General features: G+C 43.7%; 1 protein-coding gene across 2 annotated transcripts in view; it reads right to left on the bottom strand.

Annotated features, from left to right (window-relative positions):
* Sdk1 (sidekick cell adhesion molecule 1) overlaps nt 1–25,435 on the bottom strand; it is a 551,006-nt gene that overhangs the window by 216,866 nt on the left and 308,705 nt on the right. For both annotated transcript variants that reach the window (XM_010642816.2, XM_033764800.1), the window contains 8 exons: nt 22,592–22,703; nt 21,408–21,598; nt 14,041–14,124; nt 9,765–9,959; nt 6,911–7,027; nt 5,469–5,636; nt 3,512–3,614; nt 1,270–1,446 (listed from right to left, as the gene is read on the bottom strand). In XM_010642816.2, the coding sequence (XP_010641118.1) occupies nt 1,270–1,446; nt 3,512–3,614; nt 5,469–5,636; nt 6,911–7,027; nt 9,765–9,959; nt 14,041–14,124; nt 21,408–21,598; nt 22,592–22,703 (1,147 nt within the window). The remainder of the gene's footprint in view (nt 1–1,269; nt 1,447–3,511; nt 3,615–5,468; nt 5,637–6,910; nt 7,028–9,764; nt 9,960–14,040; nt 14,125–21,407; nt 21,599–22,591; nt 22,704–25,435) is intronic.

Here is a 25,435-nt window from a genome sequence, read left to right as displayed (position 1 = left end):
CCACAAATAGGGACACGACTAGGGAAGTGTGCACTGGGTCGCTCATTCACACATGCGCAGATATGGGGCCACAAAGCACTTAGAAAACACTGTTTTCATTCATCCCCTTGGATGGCAGCAAGGGAGTCAAAGACAAACAAGACTTCTATACTCTGATGCTGCTTGTAGGGAATGATTTTTGTATACAGAGTCCTTCTCAGATCAAGACGGGAAGAGTGTGTAAGAAAAATTTCCCATGACTGCTTTTTCCTGATGACTCAACATGCCCAGCGTTGGCAGGGATGAGGGGCAGGGATGTACCAGTCTGGCTGCTGCACTGGCAACTGCACTGCTTTGATTCCTTATTTTTGCACTCACGTGTTCTGGAGATATCTAGGAGGGCAAGGTTTTTAACAAGTAAATAAATACATGTTGGAAAAGTGAAATTTGTCAGCAGCTGTGTGAATTAAAAGGGAGTGTGGAAAGAGCAGGAATGGAGATCGATGGTTCCCACCTGCAACTCTGGACCCCCAGGAAGGTCTGGATTGGAAGTAATGGGAAGCTGCTTGCTATTTTCTGGATTTCAAAAGACTTAATAGAAAGTATCTATTTACCCACAGGGTGGCAGCTGGGACTGACTTAAGATCCAAGCCTAGAAGGCTGTCACGGCAATGGTCCTGCCTTGTGGGCTGACCCTGACACTTTTTACTGATCAAAAGCTCTGCTGGGTAATCAGGAGGAAAATAAACTCATTCCTTTCTTCTTCTCTTTTCCTTTCTTTTTATTTTTGTGCTATAGACGATTGAACCCAAAGCCTTCTCATTGAACAACATTCCCAAGTCCTCCTTACAGTTTTTCATTTTGGGGTCTCACTAAGTTGCCTTGTTACCCAGACTGGACTCACACTTGTAGTCCTCCTGCCTCAGCCTCCCAGAGTTTAAGGATTACAGGTTTGTGACCATAACCCCGCTTCACGATTTCTTAACTATAGCAAGGTAAAACAGCCTATCATGATACAGCATTTGCACAGGAAATACAATTGAGATTGATGGGGTCAGTAACCTCTAATCAAACTATATACACTAAGAATGAAACATTTGAAAGTGTTAAAAAAACTAACAACTTGTCAGGGTGTATAGCTGAGTGGCATGGGATGCTAGCCTTGACTGGCTGCTTGGGATACCTCGTGGACACTGTGCCTGTGCCTGTGGAGTGGCTGGCATTGGAAGGACTCAGCTGCAGGCAGCAGCGCAGACCTGAGGATGGTTAACACTAACATCCAGTACTCACATCACTTCAAGCCGGGCCGTCCTGGAATCGTTCCCTCCCTCAGATATGATTTCACAGGTGTAGTCTCCGATATCGCCAGACCATGTCTGGCTGATGAGCAGGGACCCGTCCTTCTCCACCACAATTCTAGAGCTGCTAGATGGGGTGATGACTGTGTTGTCCTTCTTCCACATGTAGCTGTGGGCCAAGCACAGGTTCTTCAGTCACAGAACCTTGGGAACAGGGTCATGGGCTTTCCCATTTGTTAAAAGGAAAGCAATTTAAGACCTTGAAAACATACTAATAATCACTGAATTGTGCCACTGAAAAAGGGAAATATTACAGTATATGAATTATATTTAGCAGGAAAAAGAAAAATAAAAAGAAAAGTTAGCAGATATCTTGGTCAATATACAAAAGTGGGTGCTGAAGTTAAAACAAGCCCACGATGATGAGTGGAAGCCTTTATGTGTGTCTGGGAGTTAAGGGCTACATGACACCTGCATATCGATAACCTACTAAATGGTATCTGACCAGGAATAAGCTTGCAAGGCAAGAGTGCCACCTGAAGGGGGGGTAATGGTGTTTAAGACCCCCAAGGTGGAATTACCCATCTCCTGAAAAAAACACGTCAAAATCATACTCATACATTCTTCAAATCCTACTTTTCTGGCAGATGGTCCTTAAAATTGCATTTCTCCCTTATTTAATTTTTATCTCTGGCTATTTTAGCCCATTTTTCTTTTCAAATGCAGAATCAATTAAGAGCCTGCCAGATCTTTAGACATCCCTGAGCAGGGCCACTACTCACTGCTAGATGAGATGAAAAGTGCTGTTTTTCTTTTCCAGAACAATTTGATCAGATTTTCAAATATACTCAGTTCTGTAAAGCCTTCATATTCACAAACACAGACATTTACAAACTCCTCATCTGAAATGACCCAGAAATAGAATAAGGCATATTTCACAAGAAGGGAATGGACAGATTAACACTTACAGCCCAGGGCTCCTGGGCCAGCAAAACCTGAGATAAGGGGAACAATTCAGTTCCCTCTCAGTAAGGGGCTTCCCATTTAATCTCACATAAAATGCTACAAGAAAGCCACGCTGATCCAAAGGGACTCTTCTTGAGCTCTCAGAGCAGCAGAAAATCAGACCTGCTTGTTCTTCCTTCTTTGAAATCATGGTCCCAATCATTATTCAGAATGAATGGATTCTTTTCTAGGCATAATAATCATCTCTAAGTCAGCCTTCAAGGGTTTGCTAGGTAATCTTTAACATGCTAGTTTCTATTTATTCATTTAGTTTTCCATTCAGCACTTTTATAACTAAACCAAACCTGTTTGGTGTCCTGGGGACCTTCAGAGAGCCAGGTGGTGATACAGAAATTCATGATTTGCCAAACCCCCATGAGCAGTTGGCTTAGTGCATGCATCGACAATGATCCCTTCTGCTCAATGCAGAAATGTCCCAGATGCAGCAAGACATCTCTATTCTATCCCTTTGATGAAGGGCATGTTTTGGAGCTGAGGCGAGGGTGACAATACTATGATGGCAGGATCTCTTTCTTCTTTTATTCTCAAACTGATGCTGACAATTAAAAACTGTTTTGCAAATGCTGCCCTTTGGGGCAGAGCTCATGGCTGTGAGTCATCTGTCTGTATCCACATATTCCCTAGAGTGTCATGATTTTTATGACCCTCTGGACTAAATTCAAACCAAGACAGGGTATCAGAATTGCTTTAAGGAATCTTTAGGTGACCCACATTCCTTATGTATTTTCATATGTATTTTCCCCGTGGTGCCTTGGGTAACTGTGGCTACCTTTCTTCTAAATACAGGCCCTTCTTGCTCCCCTTTCATAACAGAACCATCCTTGGAGTAGAGAAAACCCTCATGAGTTCTGTAGAGCTCTGTGTAAATACTGGTGAAATCCTATTCCAACCCTCTGGATTTTTGTCTCATTAGGTATCAGTCCCTGACAAGTATGTTTTACAGACAGTGTATTAACCTTGGCAGAAAAATCATGAAAAGCTGTACTGAAGTCATGAAATTGAACATGGCTCACTGTAAATAATATATAAAGTTGGAGTGGAAAATGGGATTCCTGTAATTAATGATGGAGCCCATGACTATAAGATATCGTAATCAGGTATCTGCCACTGAAATAAAAGTTTTCAAATTCTTTCTTCTCATCTCTACTCAGTTCATAAGCTCACAGAGTTTCAATAAGGCCCAAAGTATCATAACGGACTGAACTGACCGGAGAGAAATCCGGGGGTCATGAGTGGCTCCGCAGCGCAGGGTGGCTGTGGTCCCCTTAATCACCACACGGTCCTCAGGGGGCTGAACAATGGAGGTTCGATCTGAAACAACATAAGTCACAGCTCAGATGACACTGAATTTGAGAGCTTTGTCCTCTGGGGCTTGACGAGCTGGTCATCTGACATCAAAACCTCCAAGTTTTCTCTTATTTTGGCAAAGGAGTATGGATGGAATGCTCAGAAGTGTTCAGGGAATTTTGAACAAGCTTTCTGCTCCCAGCAAAATCAGCCCCCGCCCCCAGTCATCAGGACCCTCCTTTCCTACAGAAGAAAGTGAGAGTGGAAGATCATGGGCAGAAGACTGATTAAAATCCAGATTCCTCAGCAAGATAATCACCATTTTAGCAATTTCTAATGTTCTCACAGCACTTTGACTTCACACAGTGCTTTCATTTATGCTAATTTATTTAATCCCCGCAGCAATCTGCTGAAGGCTGTAATATCATCACTCCCAGTCTTCAGGAATGAAAACAGATGCTCAGGAACACTGAGACTTTCCCAGTACCACAGAGCTCATGAGGGGCAGGGCCCCCAACTCCACAGCTGCTGCTAAAAACCCCAGGCTCCCTGTAGATGGCCTGTGCAAGGTGTGGCCCCACACTATACCACCTTTGTGAGTGGTGGGGGTGGCCTGGTGCCACACACAGAACGCAGACCTGGGAGTCATAAGGCTAGGTTCAAGGCACAGTGTGCTACCATTCATAAGGCTAGGTTTGAGGGTATGTGCTACCAGTGCATCAAGAAAAATGTTTCTGAGCCTTGTTCTTCTTGTCTGTGACAAGGTAACAGGTAATATAGGTTGAAAATAATCTGTAAGCCACTGAAGTGTTATACTAATCATTCTAGTATGATTATGATTTTGAATCTTAGCAGAGCTACAAAGTTTTTTGGTGAGTGATCTACGGAGATTTAGAGCTCACTTTTTCACAACGTTTTAAATGCATGGTCAATTTTTAGGGATGCATGATGAATAAGAATTAATTGAGTCCAACCACCAAATGGAACAAAATCTCTTTTTTAGTACTTGCCAATATTGTGGAAATTTGGATTCATTTATTTTAAGCTCTTGATGTTTTTATAACACATAATAGGTTAGAAAAGGGTCATTTATCAAATTGGACACCAGCTATATGATAGAAAATGCTAAACAAATATGAAATGAAGCACTATGATTTTTCTTTAGGATGACATTTCAACATATTTTTCACTCAAGTGAGTTAAAACTTTCCCTTGTTAGATAGCCTTATGAAAAGTACTGTCTTTTGCTTTTTTGAAAAATGAGTTTTTAGTAATATAGATTTAGATGAAGAAGAGGGGAAAAAGTGCTTTGGCACTTGCAGCTAACAGGGAGTAGGGTGGTATTTGGTACTCCAATCCTTATGCTCCAGAAAACAACTTATTCTGCATTTCAGAAACTAGTATCATGGATAAAATAAGAGTGAGAATACCTGGAGAAACAATAAAGATTTTCTTCCAGTTTGCCCTTAATATATAAGAAACATTCATAGTCAAATAAACCAGAGGTCTTTGTGATCATTAGATAATATAGAAAAATATGCTTCCTTTAGGATTTTAATTTTTGGTTCACTTTCCTTATAAAGTTAATCAATATATCAGTTTTGTTATTGAGCTGGTTAAGTATGATATTTCCACTGACTTCTAAAAAGTTTTTTATCGTTCCTGAAACATTCCCATTAAATCTTTGAATACATCTTCTAGTTATTCTTTTACAACCTAAAAAATTAATTACTCAACAGATTTCTGTAAATTAGTTGCAAAAACAATCATTCTCTTTTCATTAAGCGAGAAAGTCAAGGGCATATTGCTATCCCCAAGGCATAGGAAGCATGATGCTGAGCACATGAACAGGAGGTGAGCAGGGACTGTGGTGCTTACTCCACACGGTGAGTGCTGCAGACGCGTTCAGGGACCCCTCCGTGTTGACTGCATAGCAGGTGTAGTTGCCAGCATCCTGGATGAACACAGGGGTTATCTGCAGACCACCTGATTCCAGCAGCATGAACCTAGGAATCTGGACAGAGCCACTGGCCAAAATGTGGTTTCCTGAAGACCAGTAGAGAAAACAGGAATGTTAGAGCCATAACCCTTGAAAGAAAAGAAAGAAATGGTTAGGGTAACAACCAAGAATATAACTTAAGGAAATAATTTGAGTAAAGTGAAAATTTTATGTACAAAAATAACCAAAGTACTTTTGTTAGTATTAGAGTAATGAAAACCAAGAACATCCTAACTGTCCAATATTGAGAGACTTGGTTAAACAAACATGATCTGTGTATAGGATCATTTTCTTGGGTGAGTAGTTTTTATGTTTCTGTGTATTTACGTGCATTTGAAATTTTTCTATATAAAGCTATGATATTATAGTTCAAGAAAAAGAAAAGAAACATATAAAATAAAAGAAGCAAACAGAGCATAGTAGTGTACACTGTAATCCAGTACTCTGGGTGCCTGAGGTAGGGGGATCTCAAACTCAAGCCCAGCATGGGCAAGTTAGTCAGTTTGTCTCAAAGTAAAAATGAAAAAATATTGGAGACATAGCTTACAGTGACAGCATGAAGGCCCCAGGTCCAACCCCTTGTAACAAAAACAACCCCCCTCCCATAAAAACCATACACACACATAAAAAGCAGCAGGTCTTTCCCAGTTAGTTCTGACAATAGCAGAACTATACCCTGAGGTGGAAAAGCCACCATGCAGCTTTCTGGCAGTGTGGACTGGATGTGACTTCTGAAGTTTCCCCCAGATCAACTTTCTAAGCCTGATTGCTCAAGCTATGTGAATCAACACAATTCAGTACAGCCTTGTTCCAGATGGGCTCTGCCCATGTACCTGACTTGTAAAATGGGTTATGGGGACCACAGAGCCAGCCTGTGCCATTGACACTATTCTTCACAGGGCCTGGAAACAGTTGTAACTAAGTCTGCCAGACTGAAATGAGGAGGATATAAAATGATGCTATGCTAACAGAAAAGAGAGAGGGAGAAAAAAGACATGCTTCCTAATTAAGTTGAAATCCAATACTTCATACTTTAAGGGCCCACAGGGAGCTGAGGGCCCTTTATAAGGACTTAGGTAAAGGAGGGCGACATTTGCACAGTTCTTATTATCTTTTACTGTCTGCTTCCTCTTCTAGAAGGCTGGGGTCTTGTCTGTCCTTATGCCCTGGTACCTGGCAGGGGTATTCAGAGAATGGTGAATGGTTAATCTTTACTTAATGGATGACTGGACAAATGAGTGTGAAGAGCTGAACACAACAGTGCCCTGACACGTTATTTTCTACATGGGTTGTGCAGGTTTGGAAAGTCAAAGCCACCTGCCTCTCTTCCATGTGATGGCAGGCTTGGGAGCCCCAGACACCTCACACCGTAGGACAGCTGTCATCCCATCAGTCACTGTGGTGTCAGCTGGAAGCTCGGTAAACGTTGGGGCAACATCTGTGGAGAGGAATTAGGTAGTGAATGCTCAGTGCACCGTCCTTAAGCGGGCAGGACCCAAGAGAAAGCCTGCTGGAAAGTACCAGACTGACTTCTCAGAACCGACTGCACAGACAGATAAGAGAAGTAAAAGGAAAACCTTTAAGGAGTAACTATAACTCCCTGTTGCACAGGGAGGAATTACCTTTTTAGGGTTACAACCTGAACAGAAAGGGGGCTCACAGCTGCCAAGAGCACGGCCCAGGAGGAACAGTTTTAATGAATGCTAATGAGAGGAGAGGCATTTATTCAGAGAAACCAAACTGCCTCTGTTTTCTAACTAAAAGCAAAAGCTATTTTTTGAATATAAAATATCCAACACAAGATGACACATTCATGCTTCCTAGGATCTGTTCTGGCAGTTGAGATCATTGGGTTACAAGGACCTCAGTAAGGGTCCACCTCCCCAGGTGTCAGGGTGTCTCCCACTCATGGGGCTGCAAGGGCCACCAGCCCTGGCTCAGGGAAGGATGTGGGCAGGCTAGTTTGGGCAAGGATACACCTGACTGTCCTCTGGCAACAACTGTACTGGTAACCCAGACTAGCAGGGGATCCCTGTGCTTAAACTGTGTATGATGGTCCCTGGAGGGAAATGGGCAGGACCCAAGAGACCAGGGTGAAGCAGCCACCACTTTCTCCTCCTAGTGTGGATCCTGGCAGCAACAGTATTGGGGCCCCTCCTACCAGCCCACCCTGAAGCCTTTTTCCCTGCCACAGGTGTGAACGTTGAGTCTCGCCTGGATGACACGGGGACTCCTTGCAGGTCGTGGTGCCTCTGCTCCTGTCTCACAGACCTAATGGCCCACAGGGGTCAGTAGCTATGAACACCCCAGGGACTTCACCTGCACGGAGAGCAGCACCTCTGGTTATTCCCAGCTCTCCAACTCTGTCTATTCTCTACCTGTCTCCTGCTCTGCTCCTGCCACCTGCCACCCCTCACCTGCACACAGGTAAAGGTTCACAGGTGAGGGCTGGCTTATTCCTTCCAGGGCTCCTGTAGTCCCCACTTGCTTTGAGACAAGCATGTCCCAAGATCTCCAGGGTGGCTCCTGCTTACTTAGGGTCTCATCTCAATGTTACCTTGGAGACCCTTCTGCCTACCACTTGGTGGCTCATCTGTCCTCACAATACCCACCCCTGGCCAGGCTCTCTTCTCCTTTCTGTCTTTCTCCTCTCCCAATCACCTTTTGTCCTGGAGCACAGGTACTCCTCCCAACTCCCTAAAGTCTAATCAGATGCTCAGTAACTGCTGGCTGCATGAATGATTCAGTAGTTTTTGTTGTTGTTTTTAACATTTTCCTTTCATTAAGGATAGCTTAATTTGGGGAAAAAAATCCCCTATGCAAAAAACAAAACAAAACAAAACCCTATATTTAGAAACCAGATAATGAAGTGTCATTATCATGATGACTAGTTAAAGGAACACTTGCCTTTAATTTTCCAGTCTGACACTCAGAACCCTGTAAGCAAGGGGAGGTTGGGTCCAGGTGAACAGATGAGGAAACTGAGATTGAGAGAAATTAGGGGAGCGCTGTGAGCCACCTCATCCTCCAGTTCCAAGGCTTTTCACTAAGTGGGGTTTGCAAACTATTACCTGTGGGCCAAGTTTAGGCTCTTCCCTATTTTCTTGCAAAAGTTTTATTGGAACACAGTTGCTCCCATTTGCCCCTACATTGTCTATGGTAGTGCCACACTCCCCATAAGTGAGGCTGAATCGCTGTGAGAGAATTTGGGCCTCAAAGTTTAAATATTTACCATAAGACCTTCTATGAAAAAACACCTGGCCAAACCTACCCCTGAACATCCTAACCAGTTGCACAGCAGGCTTTAAATCATTCTTGTGGACCAAAACTCAGTTTCTGCGTAAGCATCCTATTTTAGCAATATTAGTTTTCTATGGTCCAAATGAGAGGAGAAATTTGACCCCTGGGCAAAGGTCAGGGAAGTTACCCTGGGCTTCCATAATAGATGTGTGGATCTTTGGAAACTCTCCCAGTCTCTCCCATGCCCTGCCTGGTAATAGCCACTGGCCATGCACACTGCTATTGATTTGCCTTCTCAGTGGCTCTCACACCCGAGCACGTCAGCACTTTGCTTCCAAAAGGGCAAACATGAAAGGTATAATTCTATAATCACTAAATTCTACCTCATTTTAGAAGAACAATATTACGACTGTGGGAGATTAAAAAGAAAACCCACAGAATACAGTGAAAACCTTTACCTTTATTTTATTTTTCAAAGATAGAGTGCCAAGATATTTCTGTTAATGGGATAATAAAAGAAACTATAATTGTTCAATAAAACTAAAATAGAGAATAGATATAAAAATGGGGAAAAGTCAAAAGAAAAAGATTAGGAGTGAGCTGTTCACTCTGCTGTCTTTCTGACTCTGTACAGAAAAATTGGGGACGATTTTCTGCTCCCTTTCAGAAAGAGGGAGGCACAGTGCTGGAAGGTAGGGAACCACAGGAGGGGAATCTGGGCACTGGGAAGCACCAGTATACGCTTGATGCTTGTGGGCTTTTGCAGGGTTCCTAGGGGGCCCAAAGTGGAACCTGCAGGGTGGCCCTTCCCAGTGGCTCACCTCTGGCCACACTGCCCTGTCCACTCATGTCAGGGCTACTGTTCTGTATCACACAGGGCATAATGTGGGAAGGTCTGTCTGGGCTGTCTGGCTTTGCGGATGGGTGGTACTCACTGGTGACATCTAGGTAGGTGTGGGTCTGGACCTCCCCTCCTTCATTACTGGCAAAGCACTGGAAGATTCCAGAGTCCTCTGGACGCAGCTTCTGGATGCGCAGGCCCCCACTGGGCGTCACTTGGTACCGAGGGTTCTGGAGCTTGTTGATGGAGACAGCATCCTTGTACCACTGGAGGGTGGGGAGTGGGACCCCTGGATAGAAGTGGAAGTAAAGATGCATTTAAAAGAATTCCAATAGTGCCTAATATGAGGGCTGAAGCAAAACTAACTAAAATGACTTCGTAGGCATTTTTTCGTCTATTTGCCCTTTCAACTACCTATAAGGGGTTATTTTTCTCATCTTATGTGAAGAAACTGACACTGAGAGGCATTGAGAAGAGAGGGCTAGGCATGGTAGTGTACATCTGAAATCCTAGAAGACTGGGAGACTGAGGAGGCAGGATTATAAATTTCAGTCCAGCCTGGGCAACTTAAATGAAGACCCCGTCTCAAAATAAGAAAACAGCTGGGGATGTAGCTCAGTGTGAAGACCCTGAGAGAGAGGGAGAAAGAGAGGGCAGAGAGAAGAGAAAGGAGAAAAGAGGACAGAAAAAACAGAGGAGAGTGGGCGTGATCTTTGGATGTCCAGACCTTAGACCCTTCTAGTTTTGGCCCAAACCAACACACATTTATGCTCCTTTTTGGAAAGACTCTCGACTGTGACTGGCCTCAAGACTGGGATGGAGATGAAGGTCTCAACTCTGCCCCTATAGGGCCACTGGCACAGGGGGCAGGACAAAGGTCACTGCCTAGGTCTGCTCCTCTTTGGCTGTACCCTCTTGGGCAGAATACTTCACCTGCTTTTGCCTCTGTTCCCTCATATACAGGAAAGGAAATGATCACTGTGACCTCGCTTGAAGATGATATGCATTTATATATAAAGTTCTTGCTCGGCACACAGTGAGTGTTTGATGGATAGAACTCATTGACACAAGCAACCATAATCAAAGTGGGAACAATCTCTTAAACACTGTCTGCTAAAAATCACTGGATTAGATAAAAATGTCCCCTCAGATGTTTGGAAGATGACTGGACCACGGGGGTGCTATACTCATCAGTGGGTTAATCCATTGATGAGTTCATGACTAAGTGTGTTGTTAGGAGCTAGGGTCCAGCTGGGGAAGGTAGATAAGCACCTTTAGGGGGTATATATTTTTCTCTGGTTTATTTCTTTCTTTCTGCTATGTGGATGCCATGAGTTGAGCAGCTTTCCTCTGCCATATCCTTCTTCCATGCTACTTCTGCCTTGGAGCCAGTTGCCTGTGGGCTGAACCCTCTGAAAACATGAGCCAAATAAACCTCTCTTCTTTTTAAGTTCTAGATTTCAGGTATTTTGTCCCAGCAATAAAAAAGTGGGTAATGTATCTTCTGGTCAAGGGGCTGACGTTGCTCATTGGAATGGAAGCCTACAGAACAGGAGAGCACGTCATGAGATTGAGTGGCAAGCATGTGAAATGTGTCAGGTTAAAGGGTAGATATAGGTAAGGTGTCATATTCTGGATGTAGCTCCATAGGATCAACATGAGATAGGCAGATGGCAAGGAGGGGCTGCAGCATGACTCTGTTCTGACATTCCAAGAGCCTAGTGATCCAGGAACATGGTTAAGGGTTAGATTAGGAGGATGAGAGGGCCAGAAAGGCTCAGCACAAAGCACCACTCCTGCTTGTCCCTTCTTCACGGCAGTGGTATTACAGACAGAAATACAGCCTTGAGTCAATGCTCAGCGAGCCCTGAAGGAAGGCAAGGTGGGGCTGGGAAGGACAGACAGTGGAAGCAGGGCAAGTTCACAAAGGACAGAACCTGGGTTGTAAATAAATGAGATTGTTCTCAGCCTAAGAGAGTGAGGATCTCTGTGGCTTGTCCTCTACACACCTGAGGTGGGGACATACAACAGAGGTGCTGATGAGTGAATGCTGTTATGTTATATAGGGAAGCTCTGGGCTGGAGACACTAAGCTCTTCTCCTGGTACCTTCTCCACACGGCTGGGCAACAAGCAATGAGGAAGGCTTCTTCCCTGGAACTTCTCCCTGACCCTTCCTCAAGTCCAGGAGGTCAAATCTACCCAAGAAAAATAAACCAAATAGGGTAGAAAGGCTCACACAGAGCCAGATCAACCCACACAAGATAATGCACCCCAGAAATACAGCAGACATAGGGAAGTAAGGAAATACTTAGACTTAGTTCTAGATCTCAGATGGTTCTTCTGTTCCTTGATTTCTCTAAATATAAATTAGATTGCAATAAAAGCATATCTTGCTATGATTTAGTGGCAAGCACAGCCGAATTCCTTGATTCAGGAGGCTATATAGGCAGGGGCAATACGTCCACTTTAATAAATACAGTTAATATCATGGATATTTCAAGATAATGTGTTCTCAGATTCTATTCTTTGCCTTAATTATGTTTCCTGTCACCTTTCATTATATCAGGAAACTTAAAAAAAATCAATTTCAAGGTAAAAGCATAACCAATTCATGTAAAATCTCATAATGGCAATTACATGATGTAGCTTTCATAAAGAATCCCCACTCCATGTGCTGCTAGAGTTTCACTGACAAAATTAACAGAAAGCAGTAAATTATATGATGGCAAAGCAATGTTGAAATACCTGCTTGGTATATATTTATAAGCCTATGTTTAACGAACAGTTTGCCCTGTAGAAATCATGCGATAAAGAACTTTCTCTTGTCAAAGGGAGAGTTTAAGATTGTCATTTATTGAAAAATAATTGTTAGTACATGGGGAACTAGGAGTATTTTTACTTGGGGGCAATTCAATGCTATAAAGAGAAATAGTATCTCCCTAGTAGGGTCTATGCTCATTTTTGAAATATAAGTACTGTAAATATTTTATAGCTTCGTATTCACAGAGCTGTCCTTAAGAAACTGGTGTTTATACAAGAAAGAACAAAGCAACCACAGTGAGGAAAGTATGTCCACTTGGAATTCAGAATGCTCTTGTCCTGCCTTTTCCTTCTCCTCCCCTGCAATTGTGTGGGTAGAGCCAGAATGGAGAATAACAAGAACACAGCAGACTTGCAGAAGGTGGTCATCGTGAACTGATTGGAGCTGGGGCCAGAAGGATGAAGGAAACAGGTCCTTTGGGCAGGAGCAGCGCTACACAAACCACAGGTGCTACTGCCACATACACTGCTCAGTGAGATGCAGCACTCACTTTCAGAAGTGAAAGACAACATGCACATAGTTGTGCCAACCAAGCACGGTGTCTGCTCTGAGCCCCAGGCCTCAGCTCCCTGGAGGAGCTGACAAACTGGGGTTTGGATCCTGTCTCTATTACTGCATGACCCCAGCATTTAATGAGCAACTTCTACATGCCAGGAATTGGGTGGTGATTTTACAAGCACTATCTCCTTCCATCTTCACGGCTCTGAGCACACTGCTTACCCGTGCTGTCTGGCTTGAGTTTCTCATGTGTACAATGAGATGATGTCTTCCTCGGGGAACTGTTTCAAAGGTTTACACAACAGGTAGAACCCTTACCCTACAGCTCTTGAGGGCAAAAAAAAAAAAAAACACCCTTTAGATGCCAGGTCTACACAATCAGGAAAAGACCCTTTCACTTCTCAGCAGGTGCCAGAATCTAAACACAGGTTTTGTCAATGAAATTGCCTTGAGGAGCTCATCTCCCTGAGGAGTTGTGGGATGCCCTGTGCTGCCTGACCTGGGCAGGGAGCTAGCAGCCAAGGCAGGGGAGGGAGAGGGAATTACATGAAGAACCAACGAAAGTCAGCACAAAGCTGAGAAAGCAGAAAAATAGGAAATGTCTTATTTTTTAAAGTGTAGAACAATCTCCTATGTTTACTGGGCCCAAGTGCTCATCACAAGGTCCCTGCGGGGACGAGTCCAGGGGTTACACCCTTAGAACCCAGGCACCTAGAGGGGAGGTCCAGGCCATGCTGTGTCCCCTCTGTTTGGATGGAGCAGGTGGGGAGAAGGTAAATCTCAGTACCCAGGGTCGGGGATTTAGCCCAGTGGTTCTGCCACCTGCCTCCCAAGTACAAGGTCCCGAAAAAATGCCAAATCTCAGTACCCAGTGTTACAGGTAAGGCAGTAAGAGCTCCACCAGGTCTAGAGCTTCCCCAAGGTTGGCCTGGTACTGAGTTCTTCCATATCCCCAGTTGGCTCCCACCCTGTGATGAACTCACTGACTCCCTAGAAGGATAACACTGTCATAGTCTTTCCTCCACAACAGACTCCAGTCCAGCCACTCACCCATGGCTCGACATGCGATTTCCACTGTCTCTTCCACTTCACCTAGAATCCGACTCTCAGGCTCAGCAGTAAAATACGGTGGCTCTTTAAAAAAGAAACAAACAAGCAAACAATAGTCCCTAAGTAAAAGAATGATGCGTAAAAGGCCACAATAGCCCAATGTAGTTTGAGATCCTTTTAAAAACGATTTCTAAAAACTTTATCATTAGTGACTATCACACACACCAACCAGAATTCAGCCACCAGTGGCAAAAGGCAATTTATATTCTTAGGTTTCAGAAAGCAAATTAGTACTTAGGGTGATGGCTACTTCTCCGTTTATGGGCTTGAATCATAGAATATCTTAATTCACATTTTAGAAGGACCATCCCAAGAGGTTCATAAAGGTTTATATTTACAGCACAGTATTTTATAGGCTAGTTTGCTTCAGTATCTAAACTCAACACCAACTCACGAAGCATGTCAAATGAAGTGCCACAGCAAGGCACTAAGCCTGTATCTGGGAGGAGTGCTGTCTTTTAACATATTTTTTAAAATCTTAGCAGTTCTCCAAAATGTAGATTTAATACTGCAATGGAATGCAAAATAACAGCAAAGAGAAAAAAAGAGGAAGGCTCTTATCCATCTTTAAGAGCAAAGGAAACTCTTAGTTACTCATATATCTCTAGGCTCTCCACTAGCCTGTGCAACAAAACATAGTCATTGTATTAAACAATGAATTTCCTTAGAGAGTAAATTGCAATATTTTTCTCAGTTTACTCAGCAGAAATTCAACAGAGGCATTGTTGAATTCAAGAGTATTAAGGTGGTAGTGATTTCATTATCACGATAACAAAAGGGATCTGTATTCACTTTCTGTGTGATAATTAATTTCTGGGGACTGTCTTCCAGAGTGGCTTATTTTCATTGTAATTGTGTTGAATGTGGATAATATAGGTTGGCATGCCTCCTGTATTGACTGTATCATTAAAACAGGGTGGAGCCCAGACAAGAAAACAGAAATGAAAACGTAGCATTTCAAAGAAATGATTAAGGAAAAAGGCTGAAGGTTTCCTAATGCAAAGTTAGGTATCAATTCTGTAATTACCCAGACCACTCGAGCAGAAACAATCTGCCTGAGTTACCCACTCTGGCTGTGGATATGACTGCGAATTCACTAGGTGGAAGCAGAATCCTCTGCTTAGACGTTGTGGGCCCCTTTTCCAAGCTGGCCTCTACACACACAAACATTCCTACTGGGTCATGTCTCTTTAATCAATAGTAATGATGGCAAGGTTATTTATATCCTAACATGCAGTGACTGCTTCCTGTCAGAGCCTTGTGAGCAGGTCATGCCCCATATTCATTAATGAATGCTACAGTCAATATCAACTATTATGACCTGGTTAAAGGGCTATAAGGGGAAAGGGGTAAAACTTAAGTTAAACATCAACATTTGCTTATGATTAATTATGGCTTTTATTTCTTAGTCAAATATTTTATTTTTTAGGGGATTGCCGAGTGCCACGGAGTTGAAGAAATAATAGAGAAGACCCATGTATGCTTTCCTCCCTTTGTCCATGGTAACACCTTGTGAAACTACAGTGCAATATCACAACCAGGATACTGACATGGATTGGATGCAGTCAACCCACTTTAACCAGATCTCTCCAGTTTTGCTTCTGTGTGTGTGTGTGTGTGTGTGTGTGTGTGTGTGTGTGTACACATGCACTCACACACACATTTTCAATGCTATGTACTGTTATTGCAAATATAGGTCTGTGAGTCCACACCATGTCAAGATGCAGAATGGGCCACTATCACAAGAATTTTGCCCACCCCAAACTCCAGTTCCTGGCAACAACTGGCCTGTTCTCTATACTTCTGCCATTTGGAGAATGTTATATAAATGGCGATACTAATGTAGGAGATAGGTCATGGCAAAGCTGGCTGGGGACATGAGTGGGGCCTGACAATTACAAGATCCCAGAACAGTGCCAAATAATTCTCAAGACCTTATATGTGGAACTTCTTGCAGGCTCCCACAAGCTGTGGAAGGCACAACAAATATGAAATGCCAGGGGGAGCCTGCCATCCTGCCTTTCCACAATAGCCCCTGCTGCCTTTCCCAGACACAGTGTATACTTTTATCTTCTTTTTTCTCTTGTTCTGCCCAAGTTTGCTCTGCAGAGGCAGTTCTTCCCATATCCCTTTACCCAACACTTTTCAAATAAACTTTTGGCACCATTGTTGGCTTGTCTCATTCTATTGTTTGTTCGTGGCAAGAAGGACCTGGAATATTTCTGATTCCCGAGCCAACCCAGTAGCAGTATAGTACGCCACCTTTGGAAGAGACTTTTTTCAATCAGCATGATTCCTTTCAGATTTCATCAAAAGTGAGTTATACTTGATAACATAATATGTATGTATATGTGTTCACCACCTCTAGTACTGTAGCACCTTTCCCCAGGGAGTGATTATGCCCCCAGCTTCTCCAAATAATTCAGCTGGGGCCACAGGCAAGGAGTTTACTTAGTGACTTTGGGGCTGGGACATGCATTTGGAATTTCTAGGCCTGGCTGAGGACACTCCTCCCTGATCACAGTCACCCCACCCCAGCCAATCCCCATGTGGACATGGTGGACCAGGCCCTCCCAGGCAGGAATTCCCCCTCCTCACTCTGTAGCACCTGGTTGGGAAGGACAGCCTACCAGGTCCTTGCAGAGCTCACCTGCATAGCTTACAGGGTAGAGTACTTTGGTTCAGCATAGACACTCTCACCTGTTCCTGCCAGGTGATCTAGCCAGCAAGCAGAGTGGGTATGGGGCTGCCACTGGTCCTTCAGGCCCTGAGGCATCTGCTCTTCGTAGTCCTTTCCCCATCATACACCATACACCCCAATCTCACAGCTTGCCCAGGTGCTCTGGAAGTTTTCTACATCCCTAGCTACAGTTTACAAGGTCTGTTAGGAGGAGGAAAAGTGGGGAAAATACCAGGCTCATCAGCCATGAGGACTGTGAGCTAAACTGTAGGAAAGGTCTACTGTGAACAAGTCATCTTCAGCACAGACTTAATCTTCAGAGGGCAAGAGGGTGAGCATGTGTTTTAGAGAATCACCAGCCCTCTTTTGAGGGCAGTATGCTGCTAACACAGTCCTACACTGGACTTCAAAAATTTGGTCACAACTATAGTCAATCAAATGGGATTGAAAGGGACACTTTTATCTCTTTTGAAACAGTATGAAGATATCAGGTAAAGGTTCTCATGTCCTGTGTTAAATCAGAGTTGAGACAAAGCCAGCATGGGCCAGCTGTCCTCCTGGAGGGGCACAAACTGCCAGCCCCATAATCTCAGAACTAGAGTAGGGATGATCTGTAGGAAGCCTAAGACTATGGACCACTATCAAGTCCCTTACTCACCCCAATGCTGGGGAAGAGTGTGGGTTTCAGCACACAGGAAGCAGCCTTGGTGGAAACCAAAGATTCATCATGCTTTATGGTCCTCAGTGCTAGGTTGCAGCTTCCAAGTTTCAGGACTTGTCCTGAACAAGGATCACTGCAAGATCCAAAAGCACTTACTCCCCTGTTCTGCCTTCCCTTCCCTCCAGGGAGCAGAGGTCCTGTGGCATGTCCTTGGCCACCATCACTGTCCATAATCAGGTGGCTCTGTCCACTGTGGTGTCCACTCCCCACTTGAGTCTCCAGAACCTGAGAGCATGCACTATGTGGCAAGAGGAGCTCTGTAGATGGGAGTAAGATTACCAACACAAAAAATGATCAATTGGGAGACTGTCTTACACCATCTCAGTGGGCCTGGTCTACTCTCATGAGCCCTTAAGGGAAAAGTGGAAACTTTCCCACCTGGGGAAGCCAAAGGGAGGGCAGAGAAATTTTGAAGTGGGAAGTCAGGCAGGCAAGTGGGAAGGAATTTATATAGGGATATGAACATTTAATAAAAGAGTTTCATCACCAGAAGACTGCAGAGTAATGCTACAGAATAACTTTACAACTATGATACTGGTATCAACTGAGTCATACTACCAATAGTCTGTTCATTTAATAACAGTTAAGGGATTTAAATTTCTGCATGATTTGTGTATAAAAATCAGAATGGATGTGAGACAGAGATAGCTCTTTGTGTCAGTCTCTGTCACCCTCCTGGGTTTTTGGGTGGGGGTGAAAGAGCTTGTGTGCCAAGGAATGCACACTCATGGGGCAGACAAGGGGATGAAAGCCACTACTTTGGTGTGATGAGCAGATGTGAAGTCTGTTGGTCTGGATGGGAAGGTGTACATGCTCTGCCCCGGAATTTAGGAGGCTGTAGCTAGTTGGAGGAATCATTGGTTCATTTATCTCCAGAAAGAAGCAAGGCTTCCATGTCAGTGAGGCACCTCCTGACTTCAGAGATAAGAAGTGTGAGAAGTGTGCATATATAAACTGGTGAAGGTAAGTAACTAGTACACGTGACGTGTTATAACAGAGTTAGGCCAACAGCAAATGGAGCTGCCATCTTATGCTTCTGTGGCAACACTGAGCCACTAACTTTCACCATGAAAACTGATGGCCTTATCCACATCTCCAGGTTAGGGATGTGGAAACTGAGGGCAACAGCAAAGACACTTATTTAGGTCAGTTATTGGTAAAGTCAAAAGTTGATGCCAGAATCCACACTATTAGACATTATGCTATGCACCCCTCTGGCATGTTCCAAATGCTATAGTGCACAACTGAGAGAGAGTATCAGCAGAGGTGATGTCTGAGAGGGTCTTGAGGGGCAAAGCCCTACTCCTCTTTAACAGCTGAGGTGATCCAGGGCAGAAGAGCAGCCTTCCAGGCACTGCTGTACACTTGATTTGGCTCTGGCTGGTCCCCCAGAGGAAGCTCTGGCAGGGCTGAATGCCAGCTGCATGGGGGAGAGTGGTGGCAGCACCTCAAGGCAGGGAAGTCACTTCAAAAAGCCTGTTACCAAGCATCTCCACTGTGGGTGACTGGTACAGTACCCTTCAGGATAACTTGGGAACCACTGCAGAACACATCCCCACCAATGAGAAGTGGGGAGCCTGGGTGTGTCCTTGCCAGCTCCCATCAGATACTGGCCAAGGGCTGCTCCTGGGATGTGGATTCTCTGCACTTCCTATCTGTCGTGGTTGCCAAAGTTGGTTCCAGGGGCTGGAGGACACCTCCAGGAAGGAGGTACAGGTGACACAGGAAGGAGTTGTGCTCTGAAGCAGGGAGGCCAGGGGACATGTGCCACTGTCTTGTCGCATCCAGAGAACAGAGCAGTGTGCCACATGAAGAGGCTAGAGGAGCTGGTCAGGAGGAGGTCTGTGAGAGACAGAAGCACAGCTGAGTACAGTGAGGTGATGGGGACAGAGACGCCAGGCCCTGGAGCTACTGACCCCGAGGAGTGGGCATCACACTTCCTGGATCACAGCGTGGGGCTCCCGTTCAAACCTCAGGAATTGAGCAATATTGTAGAAAAGGTGACAGGTAGAATAAACAGCCACAGCCAGCCTGTCTTGTCTCATCAATGTGAAATAAAAGTAACTGGAAACCAATTTGTTTTTGTTTTCTTTCATCTGCATGTTCACATTGATAGCTCTTTTCCCAGTTCCGCCAGTGACAGCCTTGTGAAATTGCCCTGTTTCCGGAGGATCCTTTTGTGGAGTCTGGGCTCAGAGTGATAATCTCACTCAGATCCCCAGAATTGACAGAGACACTCTCTTCAGGGCTTTTCCAGTGTGATCTGACCACAAAATTTCACCTGTCACAGAAGATTCTTATGAATAAAAGGGGACTTAAATCAACATCATAAGAAGTAAAGTGTGTTTGTGTGCCTTTAAAAAGAAAAAAAACAGAGATGAAAACTGCAGAACACAGAAACAGTCTGCTTTGGAATTCTGAAATAAACACAAGATCAAGGTTCATATGATAGATTTAAATACTTGAGAAAGGAATTATGATGGAAACAAATATTTTAGTTTATAGGGAGATACATTTCCTCTCTTGTTTAAGTTACCTTAAAATGTTTTAACACAATACAGTCTACTAGAGATTTACACATCACAAATTTTAATTTTGGTTCAATCTATAATGCACCATGTTCATATAGTTGTACATCAACCTTGATGAAAAGTCTCTGCAAAGAATGGGATGTGGCATTTATATCTACAGCCAAAGTGCAGCAAGAAGGGAGGAGGCAGTAACAGGAGCATTTCAGGCCCCACATCTGATACCAAGCAGTTTCTCAGCCACTTTCTCCATTCTTGCCTATCTTTTAGAGGGGCTGATAGGCTTGTGTGACATTATCCTTAGCATAGTCACACAGGGGACACAAAGCCACCTCCTAAAGATCTATGGGAATGTGAGAATGCTTAAGGCAACTGGCTTTTATGGAGAACCCCTTGATGCTCTTGCTAATTTCATAGGAAAGTACAAGTTTTTACTTTTTCTAGTTTTGCAGAGTGACAAACTGCAAAATGCATTATTGGAAGAACTACTGCTCTCGGAAGAATTTCTTATTGGATCTTTCTCCAATTGAATCTGTTGGATCCAAGTGGATCTGTTCTCAGTTCCATTTCCTTTGGGAAGGGAGATACAGCAGGAATTCTGCTGGAGTGGACCTATGAGGCAGTTTGATCAGCAGTGGCCAGCATGGAGAAGGATGGGTCACCAGGACTCTAATCACAGCAACTCAGGAATAAACACATGATTATGACTGGAACTGGAGGAATGAAAGAAATGAAGGCACTTGATTCCCAATTTAGTATAATCTTTACATAATTTGATAAAAACTTAAGATTTCCTCAGCTACTGGACAAAAGCATGCTTTCTGATCACCGTTATTTTCCAGCATTCAGAATGAGGCAACTTACATATGCTCAATCTTATGTCCTGTTCCTGTTCCTGGGTAAATACTTAGCCCATTTTTAGGTTGCAGCTCTTTTCTCACTTTTCAATTTAACCAAAAGCAACATCAAATAGTTTTAGCTTTCTTCTGGGTCAAAACTTAAGTGACAATAATAAAACAACTGAACATAGACTGTAACAGCCAGAAACATAGATTGTAACAGAAATTGAACATAGACTGTAACACAGACTGTAACAGTTAGGGAGAAGCCAGGGGCAGAACGGGCTGACTAGGCAGGCAATTTCCATGATGAACTTTGCCTCCTTCCCATGCTTCAGGATTAGACACGTTCCTGGAAATACTAGGAATAAACTCACTTTGGATTTAATGAATTCACATTCTTAGAAACAAAGAAAAGGAAGATAACCTTAACCATAAAGTGGTAAGATACAGGATTGCTGTTGTGTGGCCCAAAAGCGTTGCGGTTGGGATGCTATCTGAGGATGCTGACAGTGTCTTTTTCTTGTTTGAGTATTTACCTATGATGGAAAGGAAGGCCTTGGCCCTGGCTGGCTCAAAAGCACTCCCCTGTAGTGTCGCCTCACAGACATATAGCCCTGTGTCTGCGGAGGTTGGGTTGGAGATGGTGAGGCGTCTCCCGAAGCTGTGGAGCCCGCTGGTCAGTCTCACACCATTTCTCTTCCAGTGCACAGTCAGCTCTTCCACAGGTCTGCAAGAGCAAGGGCGTTGATGACAATGATTGTGAATCATGTAGATGGCGATAATAATAATTTCAGGCATTCAGCACCAGCTTGACAAAGCTAATTCTAACAGGAACCACGGTGGGTTGAACAATGGACATTTAAAAATCAATCCAGATACAGCTCTACTCTCTCATGGCAAGTACCACCAACATATTCTGCTCAAGGGCTATTGAGCAAGGATAGCTAATTGCAGCAGCAATGGACCATAAGTGTTAATGATTCCATTTGCTCATAAAAAGAATGTTTAAAACAAATACTACTAGCGGACACTATAGCTATGCAGGAGGTGTGATCATTTGAACTCCATTCTGGGGTAACCAGAAGCAAGCAGAGAACACTTAGGACTACAGAGTGGGAGAAGGATTGACCTTTTTCCTTGGCTACCAAGAGCCTTGTTCCTTTCTCCTCCCTAGCTAGTGCCACAGATTAGGTGCCCTTAACCATCACCTACAGGTAAAGTGAAAGGCATTGCCTAATGAAGGAGGAAGCTTGGGGAGTGGTGCAGCATGGTGCACAGGAAAACAAGTAAGCTGCTGCTGCTGGAAGAGAAGAGCTCATGTGTCACTCTTCCTGCTGAGGGCTCCTCCCTGGGACTATTTATTCGTTAGTACAGGTCCAGCAACCCTTAGCCAAAATGCTGGGGACCACAGTATTTCAGATTTTTTTGTTTTGGAATATTTGCACATATATAATAAGATACCTTGAGAACAGGACTCACATCTAAAGATGAAATTCATTTAAGGTTCATCTACATTTTATATACATAGCCTGAAGGAGTCGCTGAGCAATATTTTTAATGCACCTGTGTTTTCACTGTGACCATGAGGTCAGGGGTAAAATCTTTCCTGTGTGACACTATGTTAATTCTCTAAAAGTTCAGACTTTGGAGCATTTCAAGTTTCAGGTTTTCAGATGAGGGACGTTCAACTGAGGTGGCCACATCTAGAACATGACTGTACCTGGCACTGGCAATGCACTCCAAGGTGGTCTCACTGGATCCAGCTACCACACTCCTATTGCCTGGGGCAACCACAATGATGGGGGCCATTGCTTCAGGTGTTCCAATATCTCCTGTGGCAGAGAAAAGAAAAAAAAAATCCATGGAACGCTCCTCAGAATGGAAGATGAGATGATGGCAATATGACAAGTGGAGGATCTTGTCAAGTCAGGTTGATAGGAAATCCAGAATCTCTTGACCTGCTAGAACTCCCCCTGAGAAGCCAGGCCTCTGCTGTCAGACCTTTGGCGCCTGGTTCCACACACAGCCCGTCTCCTCTGCTGGAATCCCAGCCAGGGATTAGAATGCACGGTACCTGAAGGCATCCTCCTACTGCCCTGTGCATCCTGTGGCTAAGGAACTTTCACCTACTCAGCATTTTTCAAAACACTTGCTGCCCCTATTCTTCTCCATTGATTTAAGACCTGCTAATTGAGTTGCCTAGTAACCCACTATTTTCAAATTCAGCCAACTGCATAAATTCGTCACACGCCAGGCACTCCACTAGGCACAGAGGTCAATAGAAGCAGCTGCAGTGTGACTCCCTGGAGCACACACATTTCTTTAACAAAGTATAAAGTTCTTTTACTGCAGTTCCAATCCTTTTTTCTCTCTGCAAAGTAAATACCCTGAATCCATCTCTGTTTTGTGAGTATCAAACCATAAATAATTTAGCTTATATTTTTGGTGACAAGGAAGAAAAAAATAGGATGCATTTTTTGCCACTTTCTTGTAAGACACATTTAGCGTCAAAATTAAACAACCCACAGCACACTTTACTACTGTTTATTTAGGGAAAATGAAGACTGAACAACACAGAATAGGGATTTCAATAAGAATAGGGATGTATGAGACTGGAAATAAAAACAAATTTAAACAACGGCAAATGCAAAATGCCTTCACTAGTACTTTCATTTGGAAGAGCCTGTCACTGCCCCAGAGTAGAGAACTCTGGCCAAGGGAAGGTTTGGCCTGCTGGCTGGTGGAGAACTCACAACCATGGAGAGGGACTGAAAGGTGGGAGGATGCCTTCTAACCAGCAGGGATTCCCACGGCTCTGTGTCTGGTGTCCACTGACTGAGGAGGCAGTGATTTGTGTATTAAAGGTACTAAAATGGGGGTGGGGGAGTTTGGTGCAGACAGTCAGCAAATTAATTTTCTTAAATATGTGCACTGATCACAGTATAGGAGGCCAAATCTCACAAACCTCGATCCCCTGCAGTGCTAGAGATCCCCCGCAACCTGGGCTTCCAAAGCCCCCTCCACAGTCCTCTGGGGGCACTCATAAACTTCAGGGACTGTGGGGTACACGTCCGATTCCTGAGCGGAGGCCAGAGCCAGACATACCAGGACAGGTGTGCACTAAAGGCTAGTCTGAGAAACAACTGGCTCATAACCTGTGAAAGTCGATGAAGAGGAGAAACGATTCGGAGAGCTAATATTTGCAAATAGTCATGAGAAGTGAAGGAGAGCAGCAGTGAAAACTGAAAGGTCACTGAGCAAGGTGCTCACTTGGCATTAATCACTGCGCAGCCAAGAGGCAGAGAGGAAGCACACGCTCAGCACACATGGCTGCCTGGGGAGGAGAGCCTAGTTCCTTGTTCTCTTTTGTCCAGGTTGCATAGAGAAATTGCTCACAGCGCCTCTGGACATGTGGGATGGAGGGGCCATTCCACGAAGGCTTCAGCCATATCCATAGAGTGGTGAAGAAATCCTTAGATTGGGTTCATTTATATCATACATAAGCACACAAAGACCTGACAAGCACAGTGCAAGTTGAGGAACTCGCTTGATTCAAGTTAGGTAGATGCGATCTGTACTCTAATCCAGCCCTCCAATTCCAACTTTGGAATTCTAGTGACACAGAAACCATACAGGATGCTGGTCAGAGAAGCAGATGGTGAAGTAGACACACTAGTACCTACAAAGGGAGGCCACCATATACACACAGGGTTTTTGGTGAGGTGAATCTGACCAGTGGGAGTCGCCATAGCAAGATGGAAGCAAGGTGTGTAGGTCTTCTGACACAACCCCATGTGTTTCAGTTATATAAAACTTTACACAAGTGTCTGGACTCCAGGCATCCCAAAAGTAAGGGTAGCACTTAATATGTTACCCAAGTCTGATACACCTTCTTCTTTGAAAAGGTTGCTTTAAAATTTCAGTTAGATTCATGAAAAAGAACAGTAGAGATTTAAAATAAAGCAATCCCCTCACTCTGCCAAAGGCAACCTCTTTTAAATCCTTTAATGTATCATTCTAGTTTGACCCCATGTTTTAACTTTATATATCTACTGCTATTTTTTGATCAATTGATTTTAGGCATTATTGACTTACTGCTGTGATGGATGAGCTTGGAACTCACACTATTTCACGTCTCCTCTCAAACAGTATTTTCAGTTCTTCTGTTATTTATGTTCCTTTGGAAGGTTTTATATGTGTGTGATATATTATATATAAATAATAATATATATAAATGTATATACTGAAATTTAAGTATTTAAAGTATTAAGTACAAACCTTTTATAAAGGCAATTAGAAATCCTAAGAATACAAGAGATCTGTATCAGAAACACAATCTTTGAATACTACCTTGCTTTGCAGTAATCTTTACATAAAAATAATTTTACATATTTAACTTTTTCAATAACAATCAACAGTCAAAATAATGGTTATGAAACACAACACAAATGCTATTAACCTTGATGACATAAAAATAAAACTACAAAAGACAGAACTACATGGAGGAGCAGAGAAAAACTGAAGGGAAGGTCGTTTCCCATTATACCAAGACAAAGAAGAGTAT

Source organism: Fukomys damarensis, unplaced genomic scaffold, assembly GCF_012274545.1.
Source record: "Fukomys damarensis isolate Sample0158 unplaced genomic scaffold, DMR_v1.0_HiC HiC_scaffold_17, whole genome shotgun sequence".
Lineage (NCBI taxonomy): Eukaryota > Metazoa > Chordata > Mammalia > Rodentia > Bathyergidae > Fukomys > Fukomys damarensis.
This window is presented reverse-complemented; position numbering and strand designations above follow the sequence as displayed.